Raw genomic sequence first — 25175 nt, 5'->3', positions numbered from 1 at the left:
AAGTGTAATGTGTCTGTGAAATTGTTGGGTCAAAGAGTTAGGAGTACTTAATATTTTGATATTCAACTTTTGGAGAGAATTTCAGCAGTTGATTCAGAAGCCTTGTGCCAGTTTATAATCCAGTAGTATATGAATGTGTTGTTTTCTCTACACTGTCATCAGCATTGGTCTTTTAATTTATTATTGGTCTTTTAATCTTTAAAAGTTGAAAAATTAATGAGAATCAGCATCTTTTCATATTCTTAAATTCCCAAGTTATTAGGAAATAGTCATTAAGCCTCTGGGTACAATGAAACAGGTTTAAAGTGGTATGCACATTAATGGAAAGCCATTAAAGTAGAGTCTCACTTCTGAAGAATTTGGATACATTCAGACACTATACACATCATTTTTATTAACCCAGTTAACACATATATAATGAGGATGTCATTTGAATATGGTCATTGTAGTCTAATTGTGGAGAAGTCAGAAGTATGAGATGAGATTAGGAAGTTTGTTATGTAGTTGGGGAGGTAATGTTAACATGAGAGTCAAGTAGCAATGAGGTGTGTGCCTGTATGATGAAGCACTGTAAATTGTGTATCTGGAACTCAAATGTCAGCCTGAAGAATGGGGAAGGCAGTCAAGACTTGTGGGAGTAGGAGTGAGACTTTGAAGGATGAATTTGTCTACTTTGAATTGGTGGCGTTCATAGGAGAAGAAACACCAAGAGAGGGGAGAACTGTGAGTAGCCCCAGGAGTAGAAATGAAAGTGGCACAGTTGTGAGACCTCACTGAGGAAACTGCTTTTGAGTAGAGGACGCCTTGAGGGGAGACATTGGAAATGCAGGTTTGCTAGGGAACAGGTGGCCATTGTTTTGGGGACCCTTCTAGATAAAGGGGTTTAGATTGGGCTCATTTGGAAGTAGGGCGCTGCTGAGCATGTCTGAGCAGAGGAGAGGTGGTGAAGGTGATGCCAAGGGTGACTGGCTCATTTCTGCTGGGAGACAGCAGAGGGGCAGCGTTGAGACTTTGCACAAACAGGTTTTGAATAGGATGGTAGTAGTGAAAATGGAGAGGAAGCCGTCAGTGAGAACATTTTAGTAAGCAGGACTTCATGACTAATTGGATATAGAGGATGAAGAAGAGGACTGGAAAGGGAATGAATGATTTCTAGTGACTGGAAAATTGGTGACTAGTCTCCTTTTCCAAAATTCTGAATTAGGGTTGCCTGGGTGGCTCAGGAGGTTAAGTGTCCGACGTCGGCTTGGTCATGATCTCGCAGTTCATGAGTTTGGTCTCTGTGCTGACAGCTCAGAGCCTGGAGCCTACTTTGGATTCTGTGTCTCCCTCTCTCTCTGCCCCCACCCACCCCCCTCTCTTTCAAAAATAAATAAACATTAAAAAAAATTTCTGAATTAAAGTCACTGTTTTTATAAGAAGCACGAAACCTCAGTACTCTACCCTCCCCTCGTGATCTTTGCAGCTGTTGTCTAGGGAAAAAAGTATTTTCATATTAAATATCACTGATGATTATTAATATAGTGATGGTTTCTGTTTAGATAAAATTCTTTTAAACGACTCAGGTTTCTGAGTAAATGTCATTAAATTAGAACAGTTTGGGTGTGTATATAGGAGGATTATCATTTAAAAAGTATTCACATAAAACAATGAGGAGTGATAGCTATTTGTAAACAGTTGAATATTGGAATATAAAATCACTTAGGTGTTTATCGAAAGCATTCTATGTGCCTGTTATGTCCAGTGTGTTAAGAAGTTATCAAAAGTGAATAATTTGTGAATATAGAACAGAATTCCTTATATTTCTTCTATTATAACTTTTTATATTGTGTGTGTGTGTGTGTGTGTGTGTGTTTGTACATGTTGAAGTTGTTCCTTCTACTTTTGATGCAGAGATACAATGGGAAAAGAAGTAAAGTGAGTATGCTTTGATTGGCGGTGATGGTACAGTTAATTGATGGGTGACAGGGAAGCAGACAGCTCAGGATACAGATCTTAGGTAATGCGGTGTAATAAACTGATTTATTCATTGTTACTTTATGAGTTATTTTATTTACAAATAAGCTAGACTGAGCCATGATAATGCACAAAGCTGCCTATAAAACATCTTGGTTTCTCTCTTGTTTCCTGAGTGGGAAAGCCCCTGTTAACCTAGGCACTCACTGCTAGGAAGTATTCTTGACCAAATATAAACCAGTTTATCAAAAGGTGTCCATGTAACTTTCTGCGCTGGGGGAACTTGGGAGGTTTGCTGTTTCACTAAGAATATTTCACATTGTTAGGCATGTTACAGTATTTTCTACCTGAATATCTTACCAGGAAAAGTCATAATTATTGAATAGTTGGCAAAATGCATCTGTTGGACTGTATTTCTTTTTTCTCTTGAAATTTTGCTATCTCTTTCAAAACAGACACTTTTGGGACACCTAGATGGCTCAGTCGGTTGAGCCAAAGTCCAACTTTGGCTCACGTCATGATCTTGTAGTTCGTGGGTTCAAGCCCTGCATCAGGCTCTCTGCTGACAGCTCAGAGCCTGGAACCTGCTTTGGATTCTGTGTCTCCCTCTCTCTTTGCCCTCCCTCACTGTCTCTGTCTCTGTCTCTTAAAAATAAAATATACATCAAAAAAATAAAAACAGGCTTTTTATTAGTAAAAAGCTTTTAATTAGTAAGACTTTTAATTAGTAAGACTTCTGGAACTGAAAATATTATCACATGTTTTCAGAATGCTTCCACATACATTATTGATTTGATCCACAAGATAGCCATTAAGAGGCAGCTGAGCAAAATGTTATTCCCATTTTAATTGAGGAGTAAAGAAGGACTTGGAAGATCTTATGTGACTTTCCTATATCACTTGGATAGTAACCAGTAGGGCTAGATGAGGGTACGGGAATATTCTGGTCCACTAATGCTTCAAAAGGTGGAAGGAACCAATATCCATAAAGGTAGAGTAGTCATAAGTATTATGTCATATCAGCAGGCCTCGTCAGTTAGTTAATTATAAATGAAGCTGGACACAATGATAGAACTTGGAATTTACAAGATTAATGCTAAAATTACTTTATGAAATTGTGGCATAGTTTTACTTATTGCTGTATAAAACATTGTTTCAAAGTACAGTGATGTAAAACAACCATCTTATTATGTTCATGGATTTTATGTGTTAGGAATTGGAAGGACAGTGTGGATAGCTTGTCTCTACCCCAAGATGTCTGGGGTCTTAACTAAGAAGACTTTAGGGTTGGGGGTGACTTGATGGCTGGAAGCTGGGATTGCATCTTCACTCATGTGTGGTGGCTATGCTACCTGTTGGTTGGACTCAGCTTGGCTCTTGGCTAGAGTACTCGCATAAGGCTTCTTCCTGTGGTCTCTTTTGTGCTCAGGAGCAAGGAAGAAGTGCATGGTGTTTTTATGATCTAGCCTTGAAAATTATATACCATCACTTATGCCACACACTATCGATTAAAGCAGTCACAAAGGGACATTCAAGTTCAAAGGGGGGGGTAATAGAGACCCTACCACTTCACTGGAAGAATGTCAAGGTTATAAGAAGGGTGTGATGGAAGATATTGTTGTAGCTGTCTTTGAAAAACAGAACATACCTTATGGAGGTTTGTTTAAAAAAGAAAGGGTTTGAGTAAAGTCATACCTGATTCATGTCCCGGAGTCATGGTCTTTTTCATTTTTCATTTGCTGCTGTTAACATAAAAGTGTTCATGGGATCGGTGTAGATTTGGTTTTCTGATCCCAAGTTGGAGACACTACTGGGTAGAAAATGTACTGTAAAACCTGCAACTTTCTGCTTGATATCCTGCCATTTTTTTTTTCCTGATTCGTATTAAAATGACAGTTCAGCTAATAGATTTACCTTATGGCAAGTTTTGTGTGCTTTTGGCTGCTATTCTGTCATAAAATTGTCTTGTCGGTGTTAATACAAATTGGATTTTATTAGCATATGCACTGTTTTTTTTGTTGTAAGTTCCTGAAGTTCAGTAATGGTACACAATGATGAAACATCTTTTTTTTTTCCCCATAGAAACAGGGTAGTTATTTGGTATTATATTTTAAAGGACAGAAAATTGGGCATCAAATAAATTGGCAAAAACTATGTCAGAAAAAAGGCTCTGCAAAAACATGTTAAGATATAAACTGCTAACATGAAACTGCAGATTCTGTAAATTGTACATGTTGGCATATGCTGATTATGGAAGCATTCCAGTTTCAATGTAAGTTTCATGGTATATGGGTACTTTTCTGGGTAGGTGGACTCCAGTCACCCAGTCAAGGCCTCAGATACTGGCATTTCCACTGGGTGAATTGACCAAAGGTCTTGCACCTAGTTTTGCAGTTGTAGATATCTGACATTTTTAGTGCACAAAGAGTGGATCTGTCCCTGGGGAGACAGACCTAGGTTAATCAAGTTTATCAGAATAAAATAAGAATCACAGCCGTTGGGCAGAAATAACTGTATCCTTTTTGCCATTGTCACATCTTGTGCGTATGTTAAAAATCCTGCCTTTCAGTGCCATTCCTTTTGCTTTAAAGGGTTATCTTTTTAAGGAATTCATAAAAAACAATGTATTCTTTTACCTTTACCACTTATTTACTGTTTGTATTGGTTTTCATTCCTGAAAATTTGGCTTTGAATTTGGTATCATTTCTTTTTATCCTGGCAGTTTCCTTTACATTTCTTGTAGTACTTTCAGCAAATTCTCTTGGCCTTTGTTTATCTTCAAGTCATTATTTCACCCTGTTTTTGAAGGGTATTGAATTTTCAGTGACAGTTTTTCCTTTCACCGCTTTAAAGATGACTTCTGGCTTGTGTTGCTTCTGGTGAGAAGTCAGCCTTTATTTGTATTGTTTTCCCCTTGTATGTAATGTTTCTTTTTTTTCCTGACTGCTCTCAAGATTTTGTAGTCATCATTGGTTTTCAGTAGTTGGATTTTGATGTGACTAGGTAACTTTCTTTGTATTTATTTTGCTTGAGGTTTGATCCTGTAAGGGCTTCCCCCCAATCAAGTAATATTTTTTCATTATTTCTGCAACTTTTTTTTTTTATTAACTGTTTGAAAATGCAGTGTGCACCTCTAATCTCAAAGTAAATGTTACTGAATTTGACAGTTAAGAGCTCATTGATGCCTTTAACTGTGGATAGAGAGTGGGAAATGGAATTTGCACAAGAAAGGGTTGAGAAGTGAATAGGAATTGAAGAGATGGACAGACATACTATTGTAGCTGCCTTTGTGTTTTTTGCCCCATACTTAGAGTTTTGTTTGACTTTTAGGCTTTCATCATAAATAGCATTCCTTTCTCTACCCTCCTTTTTTAAATGTTCTGGGAAAATATGAGCCACTTTATGACATGATTTCTAGGAGCATAATTGTTACACTAAACTATGCTTAAATAAAAATGTTTTACTCAAGTTAATGTTTTTCTTGATTTGGTGTGTCTTGTGGAAGGAAGTTTTCTGACACTGGGTATTCAACTGGCACCTTGTTTATTCATATTCGTGTATCAGGAAAACTGGCCACTCACACACACGAGAGCTGTTTGACCTTTTCTTGTGTGTTGTTGCAGTACTTGTTGGGAAGCAGCCGGTCTCTATTAGCTTTTGCTTTGTTTTGTTTTAAAGTTCTTTGTGAAGGAAATACATTTCAGTTTTAATAATATAGTTAAGGATGACTTCATTAGGTAATTTTTTAAACTAGATAATCTGTATGCAAATAATTATTATATGTCTTAATTTTTTCAACTTAGAAGCTAAAGTTTAAAATTTTATCTTCTATGAGTATTCTATGTAATGGAATATAAAGGCTCGAAAACAAAACAAAACAAAACAAAAGACCAAAAGACACCTAAATCTGGGATAGAGATCTGGGGGGAGTTTGTGACTTCTTCAAGTTTTCATTTGAGTCAGTAGAATGAAATGTAATTTTGAAGAGTTGTGTTGTATTTTGACCTTATTATAATTAGTCTGTTAGAGTAATGACTAAATGCTTAAAATTGAGCCTGCTTTAGAGTGACTTTACTTTCATGATTCCAAGATGATTCCAATTTAGTACTTATTTTGGAGTTATTTTAACCATAAAAATTCCAGAATTTGGCAGACTTTATCAGAAGTGCATTGTTATTGCAGATGGTTACATCCTTGTACTTGTTTTGTTTTGGATATTGGAATGTTGTCTTTTTTTTTCCTCCTCAGTTCAAAGCAGTATTCAACGATTTCAAGAGAAGTTTTTTATTTTTGCTCTGACACCTCAGCAAGTTAGAGAGATATGCATATCCAGGTAAGAAGAATGTTTGGAATATATGATGTTTCTTCATGAATGTTGTTACATTAGTCCACTAGGGCTGCCATTTACAAAGCACAACAGTGGGAGGCTTACACGATTGAAATTTATTTTCTCAAAATTCAGAAGGCTTGAAGTCCAAGATTAAGGCTTAAGTCAAGAGTTGGTTTCTCCTGAGGCCTCTCTCCTTGGTTTACGAGGATGCCTTCTTGCTGTATGTACCCACTTGACCTTTCTTCTCTGTGTCTGTGCATCTCTGGTCTTATAAGGACACCAGTTGTATTGGATTAGGGCCCCACCCTTATGACCTTATTTAACTGGAATTACCTTTCTAAAGTTCCCATCTTCACAAATAGATTGGGGGTGGGGGGGTGGTTAGGTCTTCAATGTGAATTTGGTGGGGGAGGGAGGGGACACAGTTCAGTCCACAACAGTTGAACTATTGTTCCTTAAGTAAGCATAGTATGCATTGACTAATGTTAGCCAAATATTTAATAAATACTCTGTATTAGAAAACAGTTTTAACCTTTGACTAAAACCTCATCCTACTTTTTGAATTCCTTTTTGGCAATAACTTTTTTAATGAAAATTTTATTCCAAATATAGCAACATAAAAAAGAATTTGTGACAACAGCCCAAAGTAGGATGTGTATAAACCTTATCATCCAAACCGAGGCACTTTTAAGAGTTAAAGTAGACATCATGTTCTTTTCCCAGAAAAATGAGTACACTGGAACTGTTCTGGGGTGCCTGGGTGGCTCAGTCGGTTAAGCATCTGACTCTTAATGTTGGCCCAGGTCATGATCTCACAGTTCATGAGTTTGAGCCCTGTGTTGGGCTCTGTGCTGACAGTGTGGAGCCTGCTTGGTATCCTCTCTCTCTCCCTTTGCTCCTATCCTACTCCTGCTTGTTTTCTCAAAAAATAAATAAACTTAAAAAAAAACCAAAAAACTGGGACTGTTTTGAGCTAGGCGGTTACCTGGGCCATAAAATTAGCAGAAATCAGAAAACAATTATGAGAAATACTTAGCTTTGCCATTTAGAAAAATTGGAGAACCTTAAACACATTTATGAAGAACAAATAAACTAAAATGTAAGAGGAAAGAAAAGGAAGTATGTAGTGTATACTTTTCCAATTAAAAATATAGTCATCTTAGGTGTCAATAACATGACTCTTTGAACTTGTGTTCTTAAAGATACAGTATTAGAAAGCAGAGGCTCTAGGAGGTTAAATGATTTTCTGGGATTGTAAGGTTAAAAGTAGAACAAAGAATTGAGCAAATTAGAGGTTTTTTGCCTCCTTCCAGCTGTTCATTAGAAAGCTCCTCTTCTCTGAGATGTTACTAATTTACAAAAATAAGGTCTGTAGTTAGATTTTGGAAATTCTGTATTTAGCCCAATTACATAAGTTCTTTACAGTTGGACTTTTTGGTCTTTACTATCTTCATGTGCATTGTCAATCTCCCAAGATGGTGAATCCAAACTTAGGGGCCTCATGTCTCCTTTAAGCACACTAACTTCTTGAGGATGCTGTTTTTCTGTAGAAAAGTCTGGGAGAAAATTTTAGATTCTTTCATTAGTCATATCACCCTTATCAATATATATAGGGAGAGAGTGCTGTTGTCAGAATCTCAAAATGATTGTTATGTTCTGACCCTGTAAAGTTTGAGCTCTCAAAGAGTATTGCGTTAGATAGACTGCCTCTTCCATGAAGGGGGAAAGTGTTAATAACTAAGTAAAAAAAAAAAAAAAAAAAAAAAAGACAATGTAAGGATTAGTCCAAATGATCCAACATCCAAATAATAGTTTCAGAAAACATGGAGAAAATCATCAAAGAAATAAAATGGTTCCTTCTCACCAAGGGCAAGACATTGCAGTGAGTTTTTGTACATTAGAAGTGCTTTAAATCTTGGGGATTTAAACCAACTAACAAATAAATAGACTAAATTAAAACTTTAAAAATTATGTTTATATTATTAAAATTATATTTTTTTAAGTGTTTTTTAAAATTTATTTTGAGAGAGAGCGTGCATGAGTGGGGGAGGGGCAGAGAGCGAGAGAGAGAGAGAGAGAGAGAGAGAGAGAGAGAGAGAGAGAGAATTCCAAGCAGGCTCCACACTGTCAGCACAGAGCCTGCTGCAGAGCTTGAACTCCCAAACTGTGAGATCATGACCTGAGCTGAAATCAAGAGTCAGCCACTTAACCTACTGAGCCACCTAAGGTGCCCTAAAATTATATTTTATACCTAAAACCGTATCATTAAGTTTTGTTTGTTATTCATTGATGATCCTTTGCTTGATATCAATGTTTACTGTTTATTAGGTACAAAGCATATATTATAAAACATGACCTTTTTCTACAAGTTGGCTTGCAGTCTTGTTAGTGAACCAGCTCATATATATAAAATGATCTTGGCATTAGAAGGTGTCATGAAAAGATCCAATTTCAGTAATTACAAATAACTACTGATATATAGGAGGGATGAGGTTACTATTAACCTTGGTGGTCTTGGAAAGCTTCAACCGAGTGTTGGGTGGGTCTTCGAAGGAAGGAAATTCTTTAGAGTAAGTAGATTTATTTATTTTTTAATGTTTATTTTTTGTGAGAGAAACAGCGAGAATGCTTGAAAGAGCATGGGGGAGGGGCAAAGAGAGGGAGAGGGAGAGCGAGTCCCAAGCAGGCTCCAAGCCCAGCACAGAGCCTAATGTGGCACTTGATCCCTGGACCTTGGGATCACGATCTGAGACGAAATCAGCAGTCAGGCACTCAACCAAATGAGCCATCCAGGTGCCCCTTGAGTAAGTAGATTTCTTTTTACATTTATTTATTTTGAGAGAATGCCAGCGGGAGAGAGGCAGAGAGAGAGAGAGAGAGTAGGCTCTGTGCTGTCAGTGCAGAACCTGATGCGGCGCTTGAACTCACGTACTGTGAGATCATGACTTGAGCCAAAGTCAAGAGTCCAGTGCTTAATTGACCAAGCCACCCAGGCGCCCCTAGAGTAAGTAGATTTAAAGATACAGATTTCAAGATACATTTTTAAGTGAACAAAAACAAGGCATCAAAATGTGAATAATATACAACCAATTGCCCTAAAAAGGTGTGTGTGTGTAATTTGCTTTAAGTGCCTAGAATATGTCTGGACAAGTATGATCAGCTGCCTCTGGACAGGGGAATTGGATGGCCAGGGCCAGAGCTGGGATAGTCTTTTTCAGTTTATATTCATTCTGTATCTTTTTGAACTTCGAACTATGTGAATTTATTAAGTAGTCAAAAAATGAATGACTAAAATTTAAATAATCTCAATTAAAAACTTTGATAATGTTCTGGAGATGGATACTGGTGGTGGTTGCACAACAATGTGAGTATACTTAATGTCACAGAATTATACACTTAATGGTTAACATAAATTTTATCTTATGTATGTTATGTATAAAATTTTTTAAAAAACCTAAGACTATTTATAACCCTCCTTCCAAAGGAAAAAAAAATAGATCGAACATACACATGTCTAGACAACATCCAGTGTTTACTGAGTTGTGTAATAATACAGTATCTCCTTCATCCTGATAAATGGAAGTGAAAGTTTGGTACCCATTAAACAGCCTCAGTGATTATCAACATTTTGGCAGTCTGTATGTGGACACCCCCCACCCCCCGTTTTTCCTGAAAGATTTTAAAGCAGATCACAAGTATTATATAATTTCAGCTAGAAATATCTCAAGACACATTTCAAATCAATTCTTAATCTAATCACAGTAAAATTAATAATCCTTTAATATAAAACAATGGCTAGCTCCTATTCAGATTTTCTCGGTTGTTTTAGAACTTAAACACAGCCATGTAATTACTTTTGACTTCTTTATCTCCGAAGACTTTAAAAAACTTTATACTTTGAAGTAGTTATGGATTCATAGAAAAGTTATGAGAATATACTCTTTACCCAGCTTTTCTTAATAGTAACATCTTGCATAACCGTAAGAACAGTTATCAAAACCAAGAAATTAATGTTGGTATAATACTGTTAACTATAAATTTTATTCAGATTTCACCAGTTTTTCTGCTAATGAACTTCTTTTGCTAGATCCAGTCTAAGATACCAAATTACATTTAATTGTTATGTCATTTTAGTTTCTTTCGGTATTTGACAGTTTCTTAGTTTTTCCCTATTTTTCATAACTTTTGATAGTTTTGAAGTGCACTGGCCAGGTATTTTGTAGAATATTTTTCAGTTTTGGGTTTGTCTGATATTTTGTCATGAGACTATGCGTTTTTTGGCAAGAATACCTCAGGTTATATGCCCTTCTTAATGTATCATATCAGGCTACATAATATTGCTACATCTTATTTTTGGTGTGTTAATTAACCTCGATCACTTGAGTAAGGTACCCTTTACTAGATTTTGGCACTAAATCTAAGTTGGAAAAACTAAGTTGCTGGTTTTTCCTTTGTTAGTAATAAATCTTAAGGGAGATACTTTGAGACCAGGCACCTGTTCTGTTTCTCGTCAGATTTTTGTCCACCAATTCAGTATTCTCTGATGGACCTTTCCTTCAGCAGTTACTTTGTCCTAAACGTTCTGTGTTCAATGGTGTCGTTTTCTGTTGTCCTTACTCTTTTTCACATTACAGTCATTCTTTTGTAAGGAAGAGTTATCCCTTCTTTCCCATTTATTCAGTTATTTACTTGTATCCGTGTAGGCTCTTGAGTATTCTGGATTATAATGCAGCACTATGGTAATTTACATTGTTCAAACTGCCTTACCTTTGGCCATTGGCTGTTCTTTCCGGTTGGCTCTTGCGCTCTTTGGTATGTCTCCATCTGTTTCTGAGCACTATTACTTTTGGGCACCACAGGATGCTTCAGGTTCATTTTGTCATTTCTCTGCCCAAGTTCTGGAATTGATCACTTCTCCAAGGAACTCTGTTTCCTCTCTTACAATGCTTCTTACTATCCTCTTTGAAAATAGTAGTTCATTGATTCTGTAGCATATTACACATTCTGGATTTGGATCCAGATGCACTTCTTGTGGTGTCATTTAACGTCTATGCCTGTGGTTCAAAATGCTTTGCTGCATATTAGAATCACATGGGGGGCTTTTAAGGCTCTAAATACCCATGTTTCATTCACGCCAGTTCAATTAGAGAATCTCTGAAGATGGAACCCAGTTTTTCAAGTTCCCCAGGTGTTTCCAGTGTTTCACAAATTTGAGAATCACTGTTGTGCATCCAGCTTCCCCCCTTGCCTGTAATGGTAGTAAGGTCTAAATGAGGCTCTAATACATTCAGGTTTGGGTTGGTTCTTTTTATATTACGTTTGGTGAAGATTGATCAGTGAGTTCAGCTCTCTTGGTTTTCACACTACCCCTTCCACTTGCCTCTCTAATCAGGCCGACTCAGCTCCTCACACTTACATGTTCCCGGGAATCAGTCTGTGATTCTCTTCTCACTACTCCTTGATAGTATCCGTGAATGTGCTTTGTTGTTTTTATGTTGGTGGTTACAAAATCTCTGCTTTGCCCTGGAGTCCTTACTCACTGCCCTGTTTTGATGACTCACAGGCACATCGAACACAGCACATCCAGAATTGAACTTGCCTTCCTTCCAAACCTGCTTATTTGTCTTTTGTTCTTTCATTCATTCATTTAGTCTCACGGCAGATATTTATTTACTATCTATGATGATCCAGGCACCAGGGGTGCAATGTTGAAAAAATAAACTGGCTTCAAGGAGATTTTTGCTTGGTATATTTTCTCCTGTTGCCCATTTCATCAGTGCCATAGGATCTGCCCGGACAGAGCCCTCGTTGTGAGCCCTCGTTGTATTATCCCACACTGCCTCCACCACATCTCATCAGTTTGCTGCTCTCCACTGATCCTTCTTTTATGTCTCTTTTGTGATTTAAAATTCGATGCAACTCTCCCCTTGAGGGAGCTAGCCTGGTCTTTAGAGTCATACCAGTTGGAATCGGAATTCTGGCTCAGCCACTTAGGTCTGGATGCCCCTAGGTGGGTAAGTTATTAAAGCCTGTTGAATCTTACTTGTACAGTGTGTAAAATTGGAAAGATAATCACCACCTCACTCTGTGGTTGGGGCGATTGAATGCCAGAACTTGCTTTACCTTTTAACCTGCTGAGTAGCAGCAACGTGAAGCCAGTGGCACCATTCCAAAACCTGGGTCCCGCCTAGATGGTCCCCTTCCCTTATCCTACCTTCTTGTAGCCAGTCATTGAGTTCTGTCACGTTTTTATGCCTAAATATCACTCAGTGATGTTTCTGTTGAAATAGTTTTCATCTTGGCCTATATAGTTGCAGTGGTCCCCTGACTCTCCCAGCTGATCCTGTGATCTTTCTAAAGCCCACTCAGTTTTCTCTCTCTTCTACTTAAAAACCCTGGAGTGATACTTTGTGAAGCCCACACTCTGTTGCCTGGCAGTTGTCTCCAGCTTCTTGTGCCGCTCATCTTCTGTATCCTCACATCTCCCTGGCAGCTTATACTCCCGACTGGGCTGTCACAGCTCTGTCCCTTTGCATATCCTCTTCCTCCCTGTCCTAGGGCATATCTTAGGGCCAGTTTAAAGCTTAGCTCTTCTATGATGCCTTTCTGGATTTCCCCCAACACACACTTTGTCTCTCATTGCACTTTGTACTTAGTTTCTATTGAAGCCTCCTTGCGTTTATTTGAGTACTTGAATTTACAAACTTGATGAAAGCAACACCTTACTCATTTTCATATTCTTAAAACCTGTCACAGTGCCTGGCATATAGTAATTCCTGCTTCATATCTGATGGATGGGATGGACATGTGAAAGTTCCTAGACCAGTGACTGGTAGAAACTGAATGTCAGAAGATGCTTCCTCATTACTCATCATGTTTGTGAAGATATATAGCCCATTGCATTTCCCAGTTGATGTTAATTTCCCATCCTGGAATAAAGTATAAATCCTTAAACAAGCTATTTAAAACCCTTTATATCATTCTCCCATTTATCCTTGTAGTTCTGTTTTTTGCCGTTTCTCTGTTTCCAAACGTTTCCCACCACAACAAGATTTTGTTACGTATCTCCAGTTGGTCTTCACCCGATCCCCGCTTTTTTTTTTTTTTTTTTTTTTGCTGAGAATCACTGCAGTGGTGACCACTGTTACTGATGGAAGTGTGTCTAAATAGAAGTAGGTAGAACCACTGCTGTGCAAACCCGATTTTCTAGTTTATTGAACTAATGGTGATAACTGCCTTGAACTTTAAAAAAAAATTTTTTTGGGGGGGGCGCCTGGGTGGCTCAGTTGGTTAAGCGTCCAACTTTGGCTTAGGTCACGATCTCATGGTTTGTGAGTTTGAGCCCTGCATTGGACTCTGTGCTGACAGTTCAGAGCCTGGAACCTGCTTTGGATTCTGTGTCTCCCCCCCTCTCTCTGCCCCTCCCCTGCTCGCGTTCTCTCTCCAAAATAAATATACATTAAAAATAAATTAAAAAAAATTTTTTAACGTTTATTTTGAGAGAGAGAGCGTGTGCAGAGGAAGGGCAGAGAGAGAGGGGAGAGAGAATCCCAAGCAGGCTCCTGCATCAGTGCAGAGCCTGACGTGGTGCATGAACTCACAAACTGTGAGATCATGACATGAACCAAAATCAAGAGTCAGCTACTTAACCGACTGAGCCACCCAGGCGCCCCTGCCTTGAACTAAAAAAAAATTTTTTAATGTTTATTTTTGAGAGAGTGAGAGAGCTAGCAAGCTGGGGAGGGGCAGAGAGAGAGGGAGATACAGAATCCGTAGCAGGCTCCAGGCTCCGAGCTGTCAGCACAGAGCCCAATGTGGGGCTCAAACTCAAAACTGTGAGATCATGACCTGAAGTCGGACGCTTAACTGACTGAGCCACTCAGGCGCCCCCCAATTTTTTAAATGTTTATTTTAGAGAGAGAGAGAGAGAGAGAGAGAGAGAGCAAGCAGGGAAGGGTCAGAGAGAGAAGGAGACACAGAATCCAGAGTAGGCTCCAGGCTCTAAGCTGTCAGCACAGAGCCTGACATGGGGCTCGAAATCACAGACTGCAAAATCATGGCCTGAGCCGAAGTCAGACGGTTAACCGACTGACCCACCCAGGTGCCCCCCTGCCTTGAACTTTTAAGACAGAGTTAAACTTCCGTCTTTTCTGTAGCACTTGTTTTTCAGAATTTACTGTAACCTTTAACACATTTTAGTCATATGTATCTGTTACCTACTAGCTGTTAACCTACTAGCATGACACCTTTGAGAGCAAATATGGAGTCTTCATTTGTGGTAGAACCAGCACCCAGACTGTGAAATGTTTCTCGATTTTCATGAGTGGAGTGATATGGGTTACTCACAAGAGGTCAGTGTTGTCTAGGATACTGGGAGGTTTTGAATAGACATTTGAGAAGGGTGGAGGCTTCCCACCCTTGGCAAGGGAACGTGCAAGCAGAGTTAGTAATGGTAGCAGCTGGCTGCTCACACTTGTTGGGCACTTTTTCTGTCCAGGCACTTTGCATGTGCTATTAACACATTTAATCATCACAACTCCTCCATGAGGGAGGTGCAACAATTTTCCATCTTGAACAGATGGAGAAACAGAGGCACACACAGGTTCAGTAATTTGCCGGACTATGGAACTCAAGCTGGTCACTTTTGTGCTTTACTGCCTTCGAGGGAACAAAGTGGAGCAGAAGACTGACCCAGTTAAAGCAAGGTGAGGGCTAAATGCCCTCTCAAGAAGGAGCTCATTTCTAATATGCTTCTCTCTGACAGGGTCCCAAGATTTACTTCTTACAGTATAACGTGCTTTCGTGTCCCTTGGGGATCATGGGAAAGCACAGATTCTAATTCTGTAGGTCTGTAGTGGGGCCTGGGATTCTGCATTTCCGACAAGCTCCCAAACATCACAGTGCTGCTGCATTGTAGGCTCCAGTTGAGGTGGCGAGGCTTTGGAAGGTTCCGTGCCAGAAATATTTTATTTGGCACTCCTTTAGGTTCTCATCTAGAAATTCTAAGACGTTCTGTGTCCTTAATTGGATATTTGATTATAAAGTTGCTATGGTACAGAGATGCCAAGGCTCTAGGCATTTGTTCTCCGTTTTGCTTCTATATAAGAATCACCTGCTGTAAAAACTAATGCTCAGTCTAGGGCCACCTGGGTGGCTCAGTCGGTTGAGCGTCCGACTTCGGCTCAGGTCATGATCTCACGGTTCATGGGTTTGAGCCCCGTGTTGGGCTCTGTGCAGACAGCTCAGAGCCTGGAGCCTGCTTCGGATTCTGTGTCTCCCTCTCTCTCTCTGCCCCTCCCCAGCTTGCACTCTGTCCCTCTCTGTCTCAAAAATAAACAAACATTAAAAAAAACACAAACAAACTAATGCTCAGTCTGTATTGCAGACAATAGACTATCTGGTGAATGGGTCTATATAGTTAAAAAAAAAAAAATCACATGATTAAAATGGTCAGCCAGGGTTAACCATTATAAACAAACAGCTAAATTTATTAAACTCTTTTAGAACTGAGGGTGCTCCTTCTCATGTTAACCAAAATCTGTTGCCTGTTGCAATAAACACTGTATCATGAAAAGTTCCTGTGAATTGAAAATACCTTAAAATTGCTGTAAGGACATGACCAAATGTTAAGTGAATGATGGTTGTCATCACAACAGTGTTTTGATTAAGGCTTGTGCTGTGGGTAGGGTATTGTTCCTCTTCAGAGATAAGAATAAAAATACTAATAATGCTTTCTTTCTGGTGAGAATGTTCTGCGAATTCTTGTTTTACCTTCTTAACCCAGTTTCTTTTTCTTTCCAACAGGGATTTTTTGCCAGGTGGTAGGAGAGATTATACAGTCCAGGTTCAGTTGAGGTGAGTTTGAAGGTTTCTGTTAATTTTATACTTGCTAACTATGTGCATATAGTCCTGAACTTGAAAATACATAAGCATGTTTGGGTATACTCTTTAATAAGAATTTTTTTTTTCTTAATGCAGACTTTGCCTGGCAGAGACAAGTTGCCCTCAAGAAGACAACTATCCCAATAGTCTATGTATAAAAGTAAATGGGAAGCTGTTTCCTTTGCCTGTAAGTTTCTTTTTTATTTACCAGGCTTGTGTGTAAGTTTAGTCTAAATACAAGGCGTAGAATCAGTGACAACTCAGCACCATTGAACAGTCTTACTCTCCAGGTTAAATACTGTTTTCCACTAGAGGGATTCATGACTCCTTGAAGAAATGGCTGATTCTAAGTCTAGGGGAGTTGGAAAAGGTGAGCCTGGAATGTCTTGTGCCAGGAAGCAGGGAAGCTGTGAATGACTCTTAGGAGTGTGTCAAATGGCATAATAGGACATGACTTGCATATAAAGGGCAGCATGTTGTGGTAGTTGTCTGACTGAGCTGGGCCTACTCCATGGATGAGATGGTGAAAGGCAGAGGCTGCTGAGAGCAACCGAACTTGGAAATCAAGGGTTCCAGGCTTGGGCTTTGGGGAATGGATGAAGTGGTATTTGATTGACAATCTGTTGTTTAAGCAGTGAAGCTGTATATGGGCGTCAGCACTTGGGGGAGACACACACACACACACACACACACACACACACACACACACACACAGAGTGGGAACAGCCTGTTTCTGGCCTGATAGATAACTCTAGACTCTTTAAGTCCTGTTAGTCAGATCTAAAAATAACACTTAATTGTTGAACTTGATTGTGTATCTGTCTTCTCTAAGGCTTTGAATAAGCCAGTGAATCAGTGCAGCTGTTCAGTAAAGCCATAATCAGAAAAGTAGGAGAGCATGGCCTGTTTGTCAGGCACTACCAAGTGGAGGTGTATTTAACTGAGGATGTGCTGTGAGAACACTGATTCCACCAGTATGCTAAGTTGCCATTCCAGCACAGCAGAAACCATCGTGACTACAGAGAAGGAGTTAGGGGAGCTGTTTAGCATCCCTGCTGAGCACTCGAGACTTGGCTCTGGAGTAGATAATAGAAGCAGCACTCGTGAATAGCTAAGCAGGCCGGACAACATGGTCCAGGACTCTGGGCTCTACCAGAGCCAGATGATGGTATTTGTGCCCCCAAAGTGAAGCTAGCCCATGACCAAAGCCAGTTCCTTGTAGTCAAAGATCTGACTTGGTCGTCAGGAGTCCCATTTGTCTCCTCACAGCTTGTGGGTTTAGAGACCTGAGAGGTACCTAAGAGCTTGAGCAACACTGCACTGTTGCTGCGTGACTCCTTTTGAAAGATGTCCGTGGGTCTGAGAGCGTGGAGATCGTCCTTTGGGGATGAGAGGGGAAATTACAGAGGCTGAGGAGGTGTGGTCAGGAGGAATGCTTACATGGCCTCTGGCATGTTCAAAACCCAGGTGAGACATTTTGCTTCTCGGGTTGTTGGCAGTCAGCCATAGTGGATTCTCAGGAGCTGTCTTTTATCTGGATCGATCATACAAAGATCTGAACTAAGGAAAGAAGCAGTTTTACTTGGAGCTGAAGGATGTCGGTGGGTGGCCAGATGTGTGGCAGAGAAATTCTGAGAAAATCACAGATTGTGGAACCCCTTGTGCACACTTTCCATGGCTGTTCATATCCAGTTTTCTTTGTTTGGGGTGTGTTAAAATCTCTTTGACCCTTGACTTTCATTGCTATTTTAACTCTGTCACCACCCCTGAAGAAAGAGCTAACTGTGAAGATCTTTTTGGTGTCTATGAGACCTACCTTGAAGACCTGTCCAGTATATGACTATGCCAGTGATGTGGGGTATCTGAAATGTGTGAGGTTCTGTGGAAACTCTGGCTTTGCTGCAGAAAATATGGTGGGTACATACACCAGTTCCACAAAATACTCCAAATACAGCAGTGTTATGCTTTGGAATGATGTCCTCATCCATGAGATCTGCAGCACCATTATGGAACTCTGAGTATCTCTGAATTTGTCACTCTTTCAGTCCTTTTGAGAGAGAAGAAATTAGGCAGTGGAGTACTTTCTCTGGTACAGTGTTACTCAGTTACTGCTGGTTTCTTTCCCGAAGCACCAGCTAACCCTTCAGTACTTACATGAGGCTGTTTGTGAACAGATCAGTTACTGTGTGATGAATCTGGCCTTCCCCTCTGGAGCGAGGGCCCTGCAGCAGCTCCCTGAGTACTTGTGAAGGAGGTGAAGAAGTGGAGTGTTAGGACAAAGGCAAAGACAGATTTTAAAAACAAAGCAGTGGGAGCTTGGGGATGGGTGGGGGGGCTTTTTTTGACCCTGATAGGGCCATCCCTGAAATCAAATGCCAGCCTCTCCCAAAGAGGCTTTTCAGCCCTGTGAACTTCTGTGAACGACTGACATAAATTTATATGCAACTGATAGAAAACTCCTCAAACCCTCTCTTGATCCACAATTGTTATTGATTGAGGTAATGAAATATGGAGCGTTTACTGGCATGAAGCAGGTTTATGAAAATCATGTTGAGTATACTGCAGCCTCAGAAGAGGAAACTCCAGTGACCTTGTGGGAATTAATATATTGAGCTCTTCACCACCATGAAGATCCTCAGGGACTTTGTTCCAGTTATAAGAAACATTGACAGGTCTCAAAGAAGTTTAATATGTGGTCCTTGCCTGTGATCCTAGTTTATTGCATAGCAAATCCTAGAGGAATAAGCTTGACACAGTCATAGAATTTCCCATGAGAACTGTGAATATATTTGAATTTGTGTCCTGGAACAAGTTCCTCTGTGTAGACCTTACTGCAGCACTCAGTCATTATGGAACCATGATACTGCGTGTACAGGGAGACAACCGAATGAGAAAGGGTATAACCTTGATAATAGCATCGTGTCCCTAGATTCTTAAGGGTCAAATAGTGATGAAAGCAGTTTCTGTGCAGTTTAACCATGTCATGGTAACAAGTTTTAGGAGACGCCTTCATGCATTGATATTCCAGATTACCTTGATACAGGGACAGCAGTAAGCAGCTCATTGCAGGACTTGTGGAATGACAAGTGCAGCATGGACAGACACAAATGAAGTGGTCTCTGAGAGTATCCCCCTCACCCTATCTTTGACTTCCAGACTGACAGCAAGATGAGAACATTTTATGTTTTTAAGGACAGAAGGGGTGGGGAGGGAAAGATCCTCCTTGCTTATTAGAATTATTGTGAGAGACTGAATTATTTTTCTTTTTAAACAGATTTTGAGAAATTTCTGTCATTCTGTGGAGCTGTAAGGTTGGGGGGGGGGTCGTAGAAGTGGATTGACAGTGGGAGTATTACTCGGAAAGATTTTGTAGAATGGCGAGGACATGTGCTACAATTCAGCTGACAAAAATCAAATATTTCCTCTTGGTGCAGTCAGAATTCTTCTCAGTGCTAGGCCTCTTATCCTAATATATTCATTTCTGTGTTCATGGATTTCTTTTTTCTGATATATGTTTTTTTTCCTGTATGTATTAGTCATGCAGATGGTCTGCCTCACAGTAAATCTGGAGGTAAAGTCAGCATTTTCTTCTTTTAAACATATACCTCCGTCCCCCAATTTGAAGAGATTCTTTGGCCTTAAGATGGGATAATGCTGGCATCTAAAAACTACTACAGTGGACTCAAAACCATCACATACATGATCAAGTTTATAATTATGCTGAAATAAACTGCTGGAGTTGCACCAATTCATTATTCTGAAATTGGTAAAGGCAGAGAGTCATTGATTTCAGGGTAACCCAATATTGACATGGTCGAGTTTTTTAAGGAAAAATTTTAATATAAGCAAAGGATGAGAAAACTGTTCTTTTCAAATCTCTAATTATATAATCACTCTAGGTAACCATCAATGGATGCTAAAACCATGAGGTCAAAGCTTGATGGGGGAATGTTACTGTGGAGGGATCGGCTGACATGAGCTGAATTCCTGTTCAATCTTGGCATCCCTGAAAATGGGGCAGACTCATGTGCTTCATGATGTGGTGCAATGGAAAGTATGTAACACTCCCCTTGAAGTTTTGTGTCTGAATCTGATTTCAATCTTAATCTAATCAAGTCTGCATAGCTAATTACCAGCTTAAAACGTGTACAGGAGATAGAACAACAGAACTTTGTACCATGAGGAAGCAATATGCCTCATTTAGAAGGTGAGGTCATTCTTCAGGTCAAAAGTCCTGGTAACTCCAACAGAAAATGACATTGGAAAAGAAGAAGCGAGGGTGGGGGAGAATAATATTTATTCTTTAGTGTGTATATATATGTATGTGTATGTGTATATATATATATACACATACACATGTATGTGTATATATATATATACACATACACATACATACATTATTCTTTAGTGTATATACACACGCACACACATATATAGTATATATGGACATATATATGGACTATATATATATAGTATACATGGATATATATATATATATATATATATATATGGACACACACACACATATAAATAAAGGAGACTTTAGAGACAGCTAAGCATAGTGTGAGGCTTGGATTCTGAATCAGTGGATTCAGAACCTACTGAGGTTTGGATTCTGAATCAGACTGTAAAAAATCTTGTATACCAGGCTGTATATGGATAAAATGATATGTATGGGATTTGCTTTAAAATAATCTGGGATGGGAGTATTAAAGTATTGAATTGAGTGATGGGTATATAGGAATTCATTATACTTTTTTCTCTATTTTTGTATGTTTGAAATGTTCAATAATAAAAAAACCATTTGAGGCAGTTGGGAAATTTGAATATAGACTGGATATTAGGTAGTTTTTAAGAATTGAAGTTAATTTTGTAAGGTTGTGATTTTATTTTGAAAGACGTTATTAAAGATGTGTATAAAAGTATGGATCAAGTGGCATGTCTAGAATAAATGTGTATATGGGTAGGGTGTGTATTTTTGGGTGGGCTGTGGGTGGAGCCAGAGTCAAATGAAGCAAGATTGGCAACATGTTGATAATTATTGAAGCTAGTTGGTGGGTACTTCCTGTTCTCTCTACTTTTGTGTATGCTTGAAAACACTTTTTTAAAAAAAAAATTTTTTTTTTCAACGTTTATTTATTTTTGGGACAGAGAGAGACAGAGCATGAACGGGGGAGGGGCAGAGAGAGAGGGAGACACTGAATCGGAAACAGGCTCCAGGCTCTGAGCCATCAGCCCAGAGCCCGACGCGGGGCTCGAACTCATGGACCGCGAGATCGTGACCTGGCTGAAGTCGGACGCTTAACTGACTGCGCCACCCAGGCGCCCCGAAAACACTTTTTTTAAAGTTTATTTATTGTGAGAGAGACAGACACTGCAAAAGGGGGAGGGACAGAGAGAGAGGGAAACAGAATCCCAAGCAGGCCCTGCACTCAGCGTGGAGCCTGATGTGGGGCTCAAACTCATGAAACCATGAGGTCATGACCTGAGCTGAAATCAAGAATTGGATGCTTAAGTGACTGAGCCACCCAGGCGCCCCTTGACAATTTTTATAATGCAGTAAAAAAGTAAATCTTTGTTGGTAGTTTTAAGGTAGTGGTAGTAGTAGTAATTAGAAAATGTCAGGGAGGAGCTCCCAGGTGGCTCAGTCAGTTGAGCGTCCAACTTCAGCTTGGGTCATGATCTCATGGTCAGTGAGTTCCAGCCCCGAGTGGGGCTCTGTGCTGATGGCTCAGAGCCCGGACCCTGCTTCACATTCTGTGTCTCCTCTCTCTCTGCCCCTCCCATGCTCAACCTCTCTCTCCTTCTCTCTCTCTCTCTCTCTCTCTCTCAACAATAAACATTAAAATTTTTTTTTCAATTAAAAAAAAATAAAATATAGGGGGAAATGGTAAAGGAACAACACCGTCAACTTTTGTCCCAGTTACCAGTCAGGTAGGATGTCATACAGCACAGCACAGAAAGTTTTTGAATCTTTTATTGGAATATTAGGTTGACACTAACAGACTATCTTTTACTGGATCTCTGGCAGCCTTTTTTTTTTTTTTTTTTTCCCAATGTTTATTTATTTTTGGGACAGAGAGAGACAGAGCATGAACAGGGGAGGGGCAGAGAGAGAGGGAGACACAGAATCGGAAACAGGCTCCAGGCTCTGAGCCATCAGCCCAGAGCCTGACGCGGGGCTCGAATTCACGGACCGCGAGATCGTGACCTGGCTGAAGTCGGACGCTTAACTGACTGCGCCACCCAGGCGCCCCTCTGGCAGCCTTTTTTAAGAAAGCTTTTAAACTTGTCCCAGAAGTCCCCTGTCAAAAGAACTTAATTTTATTTTTGCTTTAGCTGTGGAAGATTGTTAGAAATATATTAAAGCTACACATTTATATTCTAGAAAATCGCAATTATATAACCTGTTCTCAGTAACCAGGTAATTGATGATTGAGTGGAGGTGATGCTAATGCTCAGAAGGAGAAGAGAAGTTAACAGGTAACTCAGAACTACCAATGAAATCAAACTGGTCAGGTGGGATGGAGAATAGATTTAAAATACTTTAGGTGGCTAAGGCTAGTAGCATAATTGATTTTGCATTTGCAGACAACCTCATTTTTAAAGTCTCTTATTCTCCCTGCTCTTGGCGCACTCTTCCTGTGTCATACTGACTTAAAGCTGTTGCTCGGTGTCTCAGATTCCAGTTTACGGAGTTCACTGTTTAGCAAGTTGGTGTGTTATTTTTATCATCTTGGCAGACCCTGTACCATTGTTTTATTTGGTTAACCTACCAGTGGACATACCAGAAGACCAAATTAACTTCCAGGCCAGAAACAGACAAAACAGGTTTCGTTCAGAGTTACCCAGATCTTGGTGTTGATATTCCTTATACTGTTTGCTCATTGAACCAATTCCTAGAGTCTCTTTATAAGGGAATGATTTTTTGTTTGTTTTATTTCACTTGAACAACTTTAGATGGGCATAACCTTCCTACATACATGTACACAGGCACACACACACACAATTTCTTTTTTCCATAGTATAAATGGCTGTTAAGTTATTCTCTTTGACTTTCTTCTCCCCTGCTCAAACTGTTTTTAGTGATTTTCAGAGTCTTGATGCAAGTTGTAGATTGCAAGTTAGGTGAATTCCCACTTAATTACTATCCTGTCATCTCCTATGAGGCAGTGAAGGATGTCCCCTAATTGTGTAATACCACCAATACTGTATTTCATTGTTTCTAACATGCATATTTCAACATCACCAAAACCCAGAGGTATCTTACAATTGCCGATTACCAGGTGGCAGCTGTAATGTATTGTCATTGCCTATACTTGTGCAGCCTTGATGTTGTTCCTGTGGCATGACTGGTTAGCTAGCCTCCTTGGGTTTTTTAGCCAATAAATGATTTAAGAACATTTTAAGGAAGGTTCATGAATTCTGGTTGTTGTTTGACAACCTTTGATCAGTACATTGTCATAAGATCCAGACTGTATCAACATTAACACATGCAGCTGATTCAAGGGTGTCAGTGACCTGCAGGGAAATCTGAGAGATGCTAGTGGAATAGAATATAGTTTTAAGGAATACTTTTATCTCCAGAGCTCTTGGTGGTGTATTGGGAGATACCATGAAACGTATGCATTGATAACTGAGTGAAAAGTCCTTCAGAAGATTCTTCGGTATATTTAAAAGGAATATGTTAGCCAATTCATTTTGCTTGTATTTCTTTGCTGTGCATGCAGAAATAAGTAGTGATATGCTAGACTGTGTCACTAACTTTGTATTTTTTTCTTCTCAGTGGTACATAGTTAAATTACATACCAAGATATGGTATTTGCTTTTTTTTTTAAATACATAGATGTTTTCACAGCTAAGAAATTTTATTTTATTTATTTATTTATTTATTTATTTTTAAATTTTTTTAGGGAGTGCCTGTGGCTCGCATGAGTGGGGGAGGGGCAGAGGGAGAAGAAGAGGGAGAATCTTAGGCAGGCTCCACTCTGGGCATGGAGCCTGGTGTTGGGGCTCAATATCACAACCCTGGGATCGTGACCTGAGCTGAAATCAAGTGTCAGACACTTAACCGATGAGCCACCCAGAAATTTTAATTTTCTAAAAAACATATTAGTTTACTTTTTTTTTCTTCAGTATATGAAATTTATTGTCAAATTGGTTTCCATACAACACCCAGTGCTCATCCCAAAAGGTGCCCTCCTCAATACCCATCACGCACCCTCCCCTCCCTCCCACCCCCCATCAACCCTCAGTTTGTTCTCAGTTTTTAAGAGTCTTTTATGCTTTGGCTCTCTCCCACTCTAACCTCTTTCTTTTTTTTTTTTTTTTCCTTCCCCTCCCCCATGGGTTTCTGTTAAGTTTCTCAGGATCCACATAAGAGTGAAAACATATGGTATCTGTCTTTCTCTGTATGGCTTATTTCACTAGTTTACTTTTGAAAATTACAAACTGAAAAGTCTTTTGGTAATTGAGAATTGGGTGTAATGTGAATCAAAAATGAGTACACTTGCTATTTAAAACAAATACTAACTGGAAAAAGTAGAATAAAGCTTAAATTCCAGTATTAGAGTCATCAAGCTAGTTTAATGTCAATTGAAATAATGATTATTCTTTGTCAACATGATCTGGTTTTAAAGATGACCGTTTCTTTTCTACTTGGAGAGAAGGCAGTGGAGAGCTTTTTTCTTATTCATAAGACTTTAGTAATTCCTTTGAAATTCATTAATTTGTTCCTTTTTTCCCCACAAACTACAACAAATATATATTATTATTATTATTGTTTTAAAATTTTAATTCCAGTATAATTAACATACAGTGTTACATTAGTTTCAGGTGTATAATATAGTGATTGCACAGTTCTACACATTGCTCACTGCTCATCATGATAAGTGTGCTCTTTAATCCCTACCAATTATCCTCCACACCCATCTGGTGGCCGTCAGTTTGTTCTCTATAGTTAGGAATCTGTTTCTTGGTCTGTTTTTTGTCCCTTATTTGTTTTGTT

The 25175-nt window shown here is 39.3% G+C and overlaps 1 protein-coding gene across 14 annotated transcripts in view; it reads left to right on the top strand.

Moving 5' to 3' along the window:
* The window catches only part of PIAS2 (protein inhibitor of activated STAT 2), a 144821-nt gene that overhangs the window by 38218 nt on the left and 81428 nt on the right, over positions 1 to 25175 (top strand). For all 14 annotated transcript variants that reach the window (XM_053205544.1, XM_053205541.1, XM_053205545.1 and 11 more), the window contains 3 exons: positions 6205 to 6289; positions 16091 to 16141; positions 16265 to 16355. In XM_053205544.1, coding sequence (XP_053061519.1) covers positions 6205 to 6289; positions 16091 to 16141; positions 16265 to 16355 — 227 coding nt within the window. The remainder of the gene's footprint in view (positions 1 to 6204; positions 6290 to 16090; positions 16142 to 16264; positions 16356 to 25175) is intronic.

Source organism: Acinonyx jubatus, chromosome D3 (genome assembly GCF_027475565.1).
Source record: "Acinonyx jubatus isolate Ajub_Pintada_27869175 chromosome D3, VMU_Ajub_asm_v1.0, whole genome shotgun sequence".
NCBI lineage: Eukaryota > Metazoa > Chordata > Mammalia > Carnivora > Felidae > Acinonyx > Acinonyx jubatus.
This window is presented reverse-complemented; position numbering and strand designations above follow the sequence as displayed.